General features: G+C 41.5%; 1 protein-coding gene across 1 annotated transcript in view; it reads right to left on the bottom strand.

Annotated features, from left to right (window-relative positions):
- Positions 1-14008, bottom strand: part of LOC308279954 (guanine nucleotide exchange factor DBS-like) — a gene marked incomplete at its 3' end in the record, with an annotated part of 116638 nt that overhangs the window by 39933 nt on the left and 62697 nt on the right. The window contains exons 2-3 of the mRNA XM_080720178.1: positions 9679-9762; positions 5374-5488 (exon numbers count right to left, since the gene is read on the bottom strand). Of these exons, the coding sequence (XP_080576304.1) occupies positions 5374-5488; positions 9679-9762 (199 nt within the window). The remainder of the gene's footprint in view (positions 1-5373; positions 5489-9678; positions 9763-14008) is intronic.

Here is a 14008-nt window from a genome sequence, read left to right as displayed (position 1 = left end):
ACGAAAACTGTCGCTGGAGTAGTGGGAACGCCACCGTCGCCCCCTGCAATGTTGTGGCCCTCGGCTTGGTACCCTAGACATAATTCAGCCCTTGGGGAAAACTAATTGGGGAACCCTGATGTACTGTGTAGTTAACAGGTGATCTGTGTAACCCTAAGACAAAGTGGAAAAAAATAAAGCATAAAATTAAATAGTATTGAACAGAAAATTACCCACGAGTATAACTGATTATATAGTATAACATATTTTAGATTGCAATAAGAGAAAATAAAAGATGAGTGTTAAAATGTTTTAATTTACTGCTTTCTATCGTTTTAGCAATTTCAATTATGTTGATTTCAGTGGGTGGGGGCATGCGTACAAGTGGCTAAATGTGTCTTTTTAGAACACAATAAGCCCATTCCCAAGATGAGCTTGTTGTGAGCTTGTAGATCGGCTATTTTCGGCAAAGCGCTTTGCTGTAGAGGGGAAAAGAGCAGACTAATTACAGAGTGAAAGGTCAAGTTTATTAAGTATTAACCATAAAAGGTTCAAGTGGTTAAATATCTGAAAACACAAATTGGCATTATTCCAAAACACACTGATGATTGTGCTGTCAAAAGAATAAACTACATCATGGAATCTATTAACAGGTTGTGGGGATCCCTGCTTCATCTCTCTCTCAACTAAGGGGTCCTTGGACTGAAAACATTGAAGACCCCTGCTCTAAACAAAATCTCTTAGCATAGAATTAGCTGACAACCTGGGGCACGCGCTGGCCTACCGGTCCAGGCGCATAGCACATAGGCTCTGATGCATGACAGCGGGTCTCGGGACCTTGGCTGCGTGTCACTCCCCATCTCCCCCCCCCCCCCCAATTACCTCAGTCCTATCCTGTCAGTCTACTGTCCTATCAATAAAGGCGTTAAAGCAATAAATAAAAAAAGCTAATTAGCTAACAACATGTCACAAATCTGCCATTTTCGACACATGTTGGCCCCCAGGATAGGTAGCTTCAAGGTGGTTAACAGTCGCAAAGAAATAGTTATTATTACAAGAGGCTATGACACAAGTCAACATAATGAGTTCATAGTTACAGTATAGTAGAACCTGTGTGTGTGTGTGTGTGTGTGTGTGTGTGTGTGTGTGTGTGTGTGTGTGTGTGTGTGTGTGTGTGTGTGTGTGTGTGTGTGTGTGTGTATGTGTGTGTGTGTGTGTGTGCGTGTGTATGTGTGTGTGTGTGTGTGTATGTGTGTGTGTACGCGTGTGAGAGAGATCGAAATTGCTGAACAGTTTGTCTACAGCATATGTTATAATTATGATAAAGCGCTCTGATTACCATAGCAACTGCGTGTGTGTGTGCGTGCGTGCGTGCGTGCGCGTGTTTGTCAAAGAGAGAGAGAAGGGAAACCTTCTATAATTGTATGGCCATCCATTCCACTGGCACTGCCATCCATATAAGGCTCATTAACCTTTATGTGTGTGTGTGTGTGTGTGTGTGTGTGTGTGTGTGTGTGTGTGTGTGCGTGTGTGTTTTCCTCTCACAATCAAACTGAGTCCAATAATTATCAGTAAGCAAATGCATACTAACACACACAATATGCACTTTGACTGTTATTCACCAAGTGGTGCCAGATTTGCAACGCACACACACACACACACACACACACACACACACACACACACACACACACACACACACACACACACACACACACACACACACACACACACACACACACACACACACACACACACACACACACACACACACACACACACACACACACACACACACACACACACACACACACACCTGAGGTGGTCCATCTGGATAACAATATTAGCCAATAGTCAAATCACACACGCACAGACACAGACACACACGCACACGCACACGCACACACACACACACACACACACACACACACACACACACACACACACACACACACACACACACACACACACACACACACAGAAAAGAGATGCTGTGTCCTACCAAGCGAAGGCCGCGGCAGCAGCTAATCATCAATTCATTCCTGCGGCTGGAATAATATTCCTAACACAGCAGCCTGGCCGACTGATTTCTCAAATGGCATTCCTCCCCCATGTCTTCAATAATCCAGGAAAAATGCCATTAATATTCCATTGTCACCGTCCCGGAAAATCGTTCAATTCCCTTCAAATTCGTCCTTATTCCAACGCTGTCATGGTTCCTTCATTCCCTGGGCTGTGATTTGTGGCATAAAATGTGGTCGCTGCACCTAGATGGAGAGATGGAGCCTCTCTGCATCCTTCTACAGCATCTCTCCCTCCCTCTCCCCCTCTCTCCCTCCCTCCTCTACCCGCTTTGAGTCCTTGGCCAATTAAAATTAAGCCCACCGTTCACCGTTCTCCGCCGGGCCAATCACCACTCAGCGTGGTGGCTGAATGGCTGCACACTGCACAGGCGGCGTGTAAATGGCTGGTGTGGAGCTGGGGGCGGGACTTAAGAACACCAGCCCCCCCCCCCCCCCCCCACCCCCCACCCCCCACCCCAGTACCATACCACCCCCCCCCCCCCCCCTCCCTTCTCTCCCTTGCTCCTTTTTCATATTGTGTGTGCGCGCTGTCTGTGTGTCAGACTCAGCAGTAATGGCAAGAACATGTGAAAGGGAAAGAGAAAGAGGTGTAGGGAGGGAGAAATAATAATAATAATAGGAGAGAAGACAGGAGAGGACCCAGGTAAGAGGGCAAGATAAATGATAACAGTGCAACAGATAATGAAACAGTGCAGGTATAGATTGATAACAGTAGTCACTAGCACACAAGGAATCTCCTTTTCACATGTCCGTCCGTTGCTTTTGTCCATCTGAGGTAAATAAAATCATGTGAAAAGGAGATTCCTTGTGTGCTGGCGACTACTTCTTTGTCTTATGCTATTTTGAGCCGTGCACCAAAAAGCCTTCATCTAACTTGGAGTGTTGCGGCTTGCGGGCTTTCTGCTCTGTTGCAGATACTCTTCTCTAATAGATTGATAACAGATAATTAAATCAATTAAAGAATGGTGCCGAATGATAAGAAGATAAAGACTGGAGGTAGGTAGGGCTGGGCGACAGGACTTCAAATCAATAACACAATTATTATCAAAACTGTTTGCCCCCACGATTAATGAATGATTATAATTATTTTCGTTTTTAAATAGCCAATCTAAAATTGCCCATTTCAAAACGATTGTTCAACGAAGTACTGTATAATACAGAGGGCTTAAGAGGTTAACCCGACTAATCGATTTAGATTATATTTTATTTTGTGTCGATTCGTTGACATACAAGAAAAATATGAATCACAGAAAAATCCTGCATCTCAATTTACCTACACGAGTAAGGTAGATTTACTCATTTTATAATGGTTTAAAATGTCGTTTTGGATATATTTTCGCCCAGCCCGGCAGAATGATAAGAGTTAAGGAATGAAAGAGTTTACAGTAGGTGTAGAATGAGAACAGGATCTGTTGTTGCCGTGACGTCAACATTCTGATGACTCGCAGAAATAAAATGATGACACAAAGGAAAAGAAAGGATAGAGAACAGACAGAGGCAGAGACAAAGGCATTGTCTTTCTTTAAATCCATTTATCTCCAGTGTGCTATCTCTGCGCGCATCTTCTCTCATGATGACCTTTTTTCTCCTTTCCTGCCCCCTCTGAATTGAAAATGCTTCATTGGCACTTAAAACAACATTAAAGTGTTTAAATATCTTCATAGAAACAAAGAGTGAAGAGAAATTAACCCATTTAGAACGGGCACACATTATTGTGTATCATTATTTTATGCTTTAACAATTGAAAAATAGCAGATATACAAGCTCACAGCGTGCCGCGCTGCGAGCTTGTAGATCTGCTATTTTTTTTTTTATCGTGAAAATTAGAATTTTGACCCGATTCTATAAGTGTCTTTTGAATCCTTCTGATGTTTTTTGAAGAAAAGGTCCTTTTCACTTCAACTGGAGCTCAGTTAGTCTGTTCTTGAGAGACTACTATGTCAGTGGTTCTCAAACCTTTTCATGTGAAGGACCCCCAAAATGATATGTATTTGGCCACGGACCCCCATCTCAAAATATTTAGTTCCAGGGACCACCCAGAAGCAAAATTTGAGTTACAAACGTTCGCTTTGAAAATACATTATATTCAAAGATTTGCACACATTTTCACGACTTTTTCAAAAAATAGCAGATCTACAAGCTCGCAGCGCGGCACTCGTGCCGCGCTGTGAGCTTGTATATCTGCTATTTTTCACTGGTTAAAGCATTCAATAATTCTAGGCCTGAATAAACAGATGATTACAATAAGCTTTCCTGCCGCTGTGTGGGTGTCTCTCTCTCTCTCTGTGTGCCCGCTGTTGTAACTGAGGCCAACCAGGACTTCAGTTTGAATGCTAGCATTGTGCTGACATCTACTGGCTGCAGGTGGCGTTACATGGTGTTACACAAGATCTGTGTTTGCATTGTGTGTTGCCTCTCTCTCTACAATAATAAACTAAATAAATACTAACCCGTCTCCGCGGCCGTCATATTGGGAAGAGGGAGTCGAGCCTTCTAAAACCATTTATGTCCATTGAACATCCGTAAGTATATATGAAATTGGTTTGAGACACTATTTTAACTTTTAACTGTTCTATATTTTAACTTATAACACTCCAAGACAGTTGATAGCAAAGTCGCAGGGCAATATAATATAATGCTTAGTAAGTAAATAAATGAACAAATAAATAAAGAATAAAGTGAAATTATAAAAAAAAACGTGGAAAATAACTTTTGCCATGTTGCCATAGTTTGGCGATGTGGTAAAGCCTCAATTTGCTAAATTAAGACCCAACTAATGAAAACAACATAAAATTATGGCTGTCGACTCGACACCAAATTGGGGTACCCTCAATGTGCTACCTGAGCACAGGCACATCTTCGTTCTGAACCAATCTCACCCCAAACTAACTAATGTCTCTTCTTCCAGTGGAGTTCTGCAGAGTTCCAAGATGCTGCGCCTCTCCCTTCCCAATATGGCGCCCACAGATACTGTACATAAGCTCCAGAATCCAACACAGCGTCTACCTTTTTATTCCCAGCAAGCACGGTCAGGATCTGGAGCAAACAGTGACGTCTCGATTTGGGCCAGATCACAGCCCATATGGGGATGATCTTGATGTCATTACCAGGACATGATATGGACTTTTTTTTTTGAAAGGATTTATGTTGGTTGAAATCAGGAGTGTGTGTGTGTGTGTGCGTGCGTGATGCTAATGTAACAAATGTAAGCAATATAAAATTCAGCGAGAGAGAGCACCATGAAAGCAGAACTCTTTCAGAGCGTGCATGAGTGTATGCGTGCAAGCGTGTGTGCGTGTGCATGTCCAACCTGGGGATGCTGGTCAGGTAGCCGAGCACACTCTGAAGCTCCTCCTCGTCCAGCTCACTAAAGGTAGGGAATTCTGGGAATACGATGATGGGTCGTCCGTTTTCCCCGCGGCCGCCTGCCAACGCAGAGGAAATAACTGACGGTCATGGAAGGGTTAAAGATGCTTTGTGTGTCTACGGCTGGCTTTAGACTGCAGTCAAATCTAGCCTAAATCTGATTCATTTCTCAAATTTGATCTTTTGGCCTGAGTGTTCACACTGCATTTGCAAGTGACACAGATCTGATCTGTGTGTTCAGACTGATTTTAACAACGTCAACCCAAAGCCGCCCTAAGTCGACATATCTGCATGACTTTTCTTTCTTTATGTGTTTTTCAATTTTTTAACTTTCCTCTGACATTGCTGATCGGACCTTGTGAACCCATTTTCTGCCATGCCGTGAGATATGTCTTCATATATTGCCTTAATTGTTCTTGTATATTTCTCATGTACTGAGGCATCCCCTCAAAGTGTTGTTAGGTGACATGAATATCTCCCTTTGTCCACTGAATGCTGCTTGCCCATTTCTTCTGTAGTGTAAAACCTATGCTGAACTATTGTTTTATTTTCATTAGACCCTCAAAATGCAATTCTCGCACTCTGTAATGACATCAGTGGAGCTCGGGTCAAGCTGCAAGTGACGTTTTGGACAGTTTCATATGTGACCTGGCTCGTTAGATCAGGTTACTGCGTTCAGACTGACGCATCTTTAGAAATCAGATTTGAATCCGATCAGAAACCACCTCTGGATGTGCCTCAAGTCACATTTGAAAAAATCTGATTCCATGTGACCTGTCTGCATTTAGACTTATTTAAACAAATCAGATTCCAATCTGGATGTGACACAGATCTGATTCAGGCTGGATTTGGCTGTCAGTGTAAATCCAACCTACCATTACAGTACCTTCATTAATCTGTATGTCATTACCTTCAATCATACACCAGACTCTTCTGTATGTCATTATACATCAGTACATGCTTTTGTGGGGTTTCCTCTCTTCTTCTGTTTGGGTAGATTTACATCCTTTTGTATTTTTTCAGGGCCGTACAGTAGCCAATGTTCATTTATCTTTATTGCGACTATGAGAAACGTCACACCTTGTCCGTGACCGTCTATCTGGACTCTGGACGTGTACACAGTTTTACGGTCTATATGCTCTGATGTCACTGTGATGTCAGGGTGAACCACTCTACCAGTCCAGAATGGGTTTGAGCTCTGACATCACATCCTGGCTTCACTGTGATGTCACACTAACAGAATCCCTTTTATGCTCATATATGGAGTTCTCTGATGTTAGAGAGATCCCTGTGATGCCAGGGAGAACAAATCCCTTTTATGCCCATATATGGAGATATGGAGATCCCTGAGATACCAGGGGAACAAATCCCTTTTGCCCTAATATGGAGATCCCTGATATCCACATCCCTGATGTCCACATCACTATGGCGTCGCCCTGAGGCGTCTTACTAGTAATATTTGTATTGATTATTTGATTAATCCTTGGGAGCCAATGGGTGTGTCCAGTCTGAGTTCAGCAGAATAAGGAACTACAGACTTTCTAATAATACATGCTTTTGCAGTTTTTTTGGTGTGGTAGTTTCACATGCTTTTGTAGTTTTTTTTTTATGGGCCACAATTATTTTATGGGCTATTTTCATAATTGATAAATCTATCGATTATTCAATCCATCTATTCATAATTTCATCCATACAATTGATCTCAACCTTAAAATGGCAGGGAAATGAGTATAGTAATAACAACTATGGTAATATGTTTTACCCACTAATCAAAAATATAACTTTGGAACTAAGGCTAAATTGGTTAAATTGGCTAAATATGCTCAGTTGTAAATGGCACCTATGAAAAGAAATATTTACACTGATACAGTGTATCAGTAGACTGATTACTAACCAAGTAAAATGAAATCCGATTACATTTCAGACTTCTTTTAAACTAATTCTGCATGGATGCTAAAGGGAGTAAATTGAGTTTCACCCTGCATCAGTGACTCATGTTGCAGGGGCTGAACTCACAACAGGTTTACCACCTCATTTTTGGTTCATTACCTTGCAATACTTTGAATTTTCCCAATTCTCCCTAACCCTTTATAATCAAATTTACCAGATATGTTCCACAATAACACTCTGCAAGCAGGACAACAGACACAACCACAACTACATGATTGAGGTAATACAAATGAAACGAAATAACAGAAGATCAGCTGCAACTCGTGACGGCCTAAATATAACAAAAGAAAATCGAAAAGGTCTAATAATAGCGTGGCTTTTAATGTAGATAGATCTCGGACTTCCCGCGGCCAGCCTATGAAGTATCTATGATGTATGACTGACTCATCAATGTCTCTTTTGGGACAGCTTGGCTGTGAAAGAGCCCAAATTTGGAAAATCCATTAACTTCCATTATAATTATTACCAAAAAAAGAAAAAGATAAAAAGAAAATCTAAATAAATGTCAAAATGTATAGAACATAATTATGAGAAAAGAAATTGGTGGGGTTCTACATTAGCCTACTGGCATTGTACACAAGAGGTTGGCAGTGGTGTAAAGTAACTAAGTACATTTACTTAAGTACTGTACTTAAGTACACTTGAGTTATTTGTACTTTACTTGAGTAATTCCAATTTCCAATACTTTTACTTCTACTCCACTACATCTCGGATCCAAATATTGTACTTTTACTCCACTACATTTATTTCAAACCTTTAGTTACTAGTTACTTTGTAGATTGTTATTGTTATTACAAAACTTCAGCCATATATACATTTTGGCCATTTGAAAATAGCCGATTTACAAGCTCACAATGCGTCGCATCGCGACGCATTGTGAGCTTGTAGATCTGCTATTTTCAAAAGATTTTTATACAATAATGATCACTTGAAATGGGACATTCTGCACAATGAGTACTTTTACTTTTGGTACTTTTAGTACATTTTGATACCAATACTTTTGTACTTTTACTCAAGTGAATGTTGAATACCGGACTTCTACTTGTAACGGAGTAGATCTACATTGCAGTATTGATACTTTTACTTCAGTAAAGAATGTAAGTACTTTTTACACCAGGTTTGGGGACAAAAAGACCCACAGATAGATGGCTAGCCTCTTTCAGAACAATAGCTTAGTGGCCCCCAAACCTAAACATCACACACACACAGACTTCGTTAGAGTTAGAGAGAGCTCCAAGTCGGGTTACTATGCAACAATGCCTGTTTGGCAACGGCTTGTGAATAATTAATCACCAGGGTGATCTAAATAGCAACCTGACCCACTAATGGAAGAATCGGACACGTTTTTGTATGAAGCTGGGCACTGCTGTGATCGGTGGATATATATGGTAAATGTGTGTCACGGTGTGTGTGTGTGTGTGTGTGTGTGTGTGTGTGTAGATTGTAGATTCTGAATAGGGCTTAAGGCACTGGTTCCCAAACACTGGGTCGGGAACCATTTGAGGGTCGTGGACAAAGTTTCATGGGTCCCTTAATTATTGGTTTACTACATTTAGTTTTTCATAATTTTTATTTCAAAACATTTAAAAAAAAAAAAAAAACATTCCCCCAAAAAAGCTAACAGCTTCACACATAATAATTAAAACATTTCTAAGTAATTTCATAAATAATTAATTTATCTTGTGGGTCTCGAGGGATACATTTTTGGTGGTGGGTAATGGCAGAGCCAAGACTAAACTGGAAAAGGTAATTTACAACAAAACATTAAGGGAGACTACTGAATAAAAACTAACAATTTAACAGGAAAAAAAAGTCTTAGAAGTTCTGGGGGTAAGTAATGTACTGTATTTAACCAATTTGCATCCTGAATTAAATTCAATTGTTATGGTGTAGGACAAAATAGTATGAATTAGGTAATTACGATATGATATGGAAATGATACGTTTCAAAATGATTTCAATTCATAGCTTATTCGTAGTAAAGCTGATAGAAGGCACTTTGCTTTCTTGAACTGTATTACAATCGGCTAATTGTGTACGGCTGCTTTGTGCAGTAGACCTTTGGGGAGGAAATTTCCAACGTCCAAAACTGCTTCTACAACTTCTCAGGATTAAAATTCTGAAATAGCAAAAGTAGCAGATCGACAAGCTCAAAATGCGGCGCTTCGAGCCATGTTTTTCAAGATACTTTGGAAGCTTTTGTGTGATGCTGTATTATGAAAAAGTTAAAATATAGAGATAAGGTCACTGCCTGACAGTAACTAGAGGTAAGAAGAGGAAGGTAAAGAAATCAAACGCACCTGGCAGAAAGGCAAACTGTTTCTGAAGCTCAGAGCCGATTTCTGCTGCAAACAGTGGACTGCTTCTCCTCTGCATGATGTCATCTGGAGAGTGGAGAGAGAGAGAGAGAGAGAGATGCTCAAATCTGGGCGCTCCGATATTTATTTATACGTTTATTTGGGATGGACAGCACATAATATTAATGAACAACAACACACATACAGTACAATGCTGGGTAAATACACCGGATTCAGCAAGAATGTTCATTTCCATCCGTGGTAGAGAAAGAGTGACATTACAAAAAGAGCACATAAACATTACTAAAAGGGCACAAACAGGAGGAAAAAAATCAAACCCATTTTGAAATGAGCGGTGGATTTTGAGCAGTTCATTTCACTTATACCACAACCCCATATTATTAGGGGTATTTTGCGGCAAACCCATCAGCCCCACTCCTGTACAGTATGCGCGTGCCTGGGCTGCTCAACAGTGCCACTTGGTCACCCAGCGGTATTGCAGCTCATGGCATGCTACATACAAAGTTACACGCAGTCACGCTTTGGAGACTGTGTTCCACTGCTCAAAAACAACACTATATGTGATGAGAGTGGTGTGTCTTGATCAAAGTTTCACACACACACACACACACACACACACACACACACACACACACACACACACACACACACACACACACACACACACACACACACACACACACACACACACACACACACACACACACACACACAGAGACAGATATGGGTAAAGGTGGAAGATGACAGGAGGGAACAAGGAGAGAGGATTGTATCAAAGACTGAGACTATTGAGAGTAGGAGACTGTGTGTGCGTTTGCATACATTTGTGTTCTCCATGAATTTGCATTGTGTCCCAGTCCCTGTGCTATTTTACCACTGAGTGTGCATGAGTGAGTGAGTGAGTGAGTGAGTGAGCTACACTTTCTAACCACCTGTCCGCTGTACCAAGACATCAGAGACACATACTTTCCACAGATCATAGCCAGACAAGGAGAGTTTGAAAACATGACCAATGATGAAAACCTCCCATACCTGCTGGGTGAAGTAAAACAATGTGCAAACACAGCAGCAAGATTCATGAGCTGCTGTGAATGGTAACCAACCACCTTAAAAATTGTACCATTGTATATGTCCCTGCTCTGCCTGCATGTAACCTTGATGCACGAAAACTGTTACACTACTTTCACTTATACATATTTTGTTCAGATTGTGTTGTATGGTATCTGCTTTGGCTAGCCTTACATTAAGACGCTTTCTGCCGAGACTTTCGCATTGTGACGTTGGGGCGACAGAAGCGTCTTACCGCTTAGACAGACAGGTCGGGGGTATGGTCTGCAAAGCTGCTATTGCGGCTCTACACATGCACAAATGCGTAACATAGCTTCCGGACAAGTTCTACAAGGTTTATGCGACTTGTCTGGAAGCCTTGTTTAATGTATTAGTCCGTATTTTTAAATACAATGAGTTTTTACCAAGTGTGTGTCTTTTCCAAATCGAGCATCTCTGGTTTGGTTAAAGATGGCTGCACGTTCATCCATTCCCCCATTCGCTCATACAAGGACATGACATATTAGAAAGAATGCACAATAATGCTTCCAGCCACCAACGGGCGCTGTTGCAGCTAACATTGTAGCAAAAGCTGTACACTTGGTAAAAACTAATTTTATTTAAAAATACGGACTAATACATTAAACAAAGCTTCCGGACAAGTCGCATACATCTTGCAGAACTTCTGCGATGTGCTATATTTCGCATTTTTGTGCATGTGTAGTGTCGCAATTGCAGTTTTGCCGACCATGCCCCCGACCTGTCTGTCTAAGCGGTAAGACGCTCCATGCAGCCATCCCAAAGTCAGAATGCGGAAGCCACTGCAGGTGCGACTATGTTCTCTCATGCCAATAAAGCCCTTTGAATTGAAGTGAGTGAGTGAGTGAGTGAGTGAGTGAGTGAGTGAGTGAGTGAGTGAGTGAGTGAGTGAGTGCAGCTGTCAAAGAATATATGGATAAAATAATGTCAACATGTGTTAACTGAACAAACTGCTTATGACTTTAGGGAACTGTCCAGCCAAAATCTAAAGTTATGTTTTACCAGTTCTCTTTCACAGAATGGCAAGAGACAGAAAAGGAGATGGTGGGGCAGGGTGGCGGTCTGAGGAATCCTATAGATTTAAGGGATTAAAGTTTCAGTATTACATATGTCACCCTCCATACACCATTGGCTAAACAATGAGTCACCAGACTTTACATCAACATTATACACATCACGAACACACAGACAGACAAACAGTATAGCCGACCTACAAGCTCAGATCTTGTAGACCGACTATGTTCAAAAGGTATATAAAAGGACAGAAAACTACACCACTGTTCCAACTCAGTTCTTTTAAATCAAAGCTAAGGACCAGAAGAAACTATTAACAAATCGAAATGCAGCATCAAACAGAATTTGATGCTGCATTTCAATTTGTTAATAGTTTCTTCTGCACTACAATTCAATGTTTGTTTTCAAATGGCCTTTAGTATGTTCCATTAATGTTTCAATGCTTGATGTTTTGTGTAAACAACAAGCATTTATAATTGTTGCCTTGTTGGTGAAAAGTGCCACAGTATATGCAAATAATATACTTTTCATCACAAAAGTTAGACCCTTGACCACCAACTGATCACTTCTAGTTTCCCACCAAGTTCCATGAGAATCCGGAAATAAGCTTTACTAAAAGACAAATTGAAATACCCCTTTTGGGCCTTTTCTGCCTTTATTCAGATAAAGAGTAGAGTAGAGAGTGTGACAGGGAACAGGGTGATAGAGACGTGGAGTGACACTCAGCAAAGGCCGTCGGGCTCGGGAATCTAACCTGCAACTCGCCGTCAGGCTGCAGTAGAGCCTATATACAGTACTGTATGGCAGGGGTCTTCAACAGGGAGTCCTCAGAATTACTACAAGGGGGCCACCAAATCCTTGTGTGATAGAAGCTTTTTTTTCTCCTTTTTTATATTAACCACTAGAACACTCGCCAACTTTAGCCAAAAATAGCCGATCTACAAGCTCACAACGCCTCCTTTGGCAAAGAGGTTTGGTGTAGAGGAGAAAAAGAGCAGACTAAGTGCAGAGTGAAAGGTCAAGTTCATTAAGTATTGACTGTTCAAGTGGTTAAATATCTGAAAACACACATTTACATGAATCCAAAATACACTGACGATTGTGCTGTCAAACGATGAAACTATGGAATACAAGAAAAGGTTTTCGGGGGTCCCTGCTTCATCTCTCTCTCAAGACCCCTGCTGTATGGTATGCGCCCTAACCGCTAGGACGTCATCCACGCCCCAAAGCCACCCCACAGTGTTGCGGGCAAGATGCTAATGGTTCTCCAAATGCACATTTTACATATTACATCCTCTGTGTTTTAGTGAGAGTTTCAGATAATGATATGTATGGATGAATACGTTGATGTAGGCGTTGTGGATGTGCTCTTTGAAATTCCTCCTCGGCAGACCACACCAGGGACGTGCTGGCCATTGGGAAAAGCGGGCCAAATCCCGAACGGCCGGTTCATTCCCAGGCCGGTCCAGGCCGGCCATTAGGAAAAAAAATAAAAATAAAATGTCGGCCTTCGTTCCATTTTGGGGGCTGAGTGGCCAATAAAGTAAATCGTCACTGTTGGGCAGAAACCTTGTATGTCCAAGTTTCAAATTGGTACATTCTTTTTGCCAAGCAAAACCCTGCTTCATCATACAAGGCCGTTGCACAAAAGTAGTGAAAACAGCAGATCTACAAGCACACAACGCCTCGCGGTGCGAGGCGTTGTGTGCTTGTAGATCGGCTGTTTTCACTAGTTTAAATATTTTTTTAAATGATAAATACAAAACAAACGGTTTTGGACATACAAGGTTTCCACCTTGTATGACAAAATATAACTCATGTAATTGGCCCACTGGCTTGTCACTTGTCATGATCTGAAATTGCAAATCTTTGAGTAGCAGCAGCGCTATAGAGAGAGATCTCTCTCTATAGCGCGCAATGAGGGCCTCTCCAACTCTTTTTCCCGGGCTGAATCAGGGGCGCAGCACGTCCCTGGACCACACTATTAGAGACCTCCAGCTTGCTGCTGACCCAAGCTTTTACAAAGCATCTGAAGACAACCTGTAATTTCTCCAATGACAGGGACGTTTTAACTAGGCTCTATTACAGGGTAAACCACGAGGAGAGAAGAGGAGAGAAGGAGAAATGTTGAGGAAAACAGGACTGAAATAACAGGAGAGGAGAGTAAACTTGACACATGCCATGATGCTAATAACCCAGGTAGGTTATGTAT

This window comes from Nannobrachium achirus (assembly GCF_963921795.1).
Source record: "Nannobrachium achirus genome assembly, chromosome: 24".
Classification (NCBI taxonomy): domain Eukaryota; kingdom Metazoa; phylum Chordata; class Actinopteri; order Myctophiformes; family Myctophidae; genus Nannobrachium; species Nannobrachium achirus.
The sequence above is the reverse complement of the archived record's forward strand: the minus strand, read 5'-3'. Positions and strand labels throughout refer to the sequence as shown.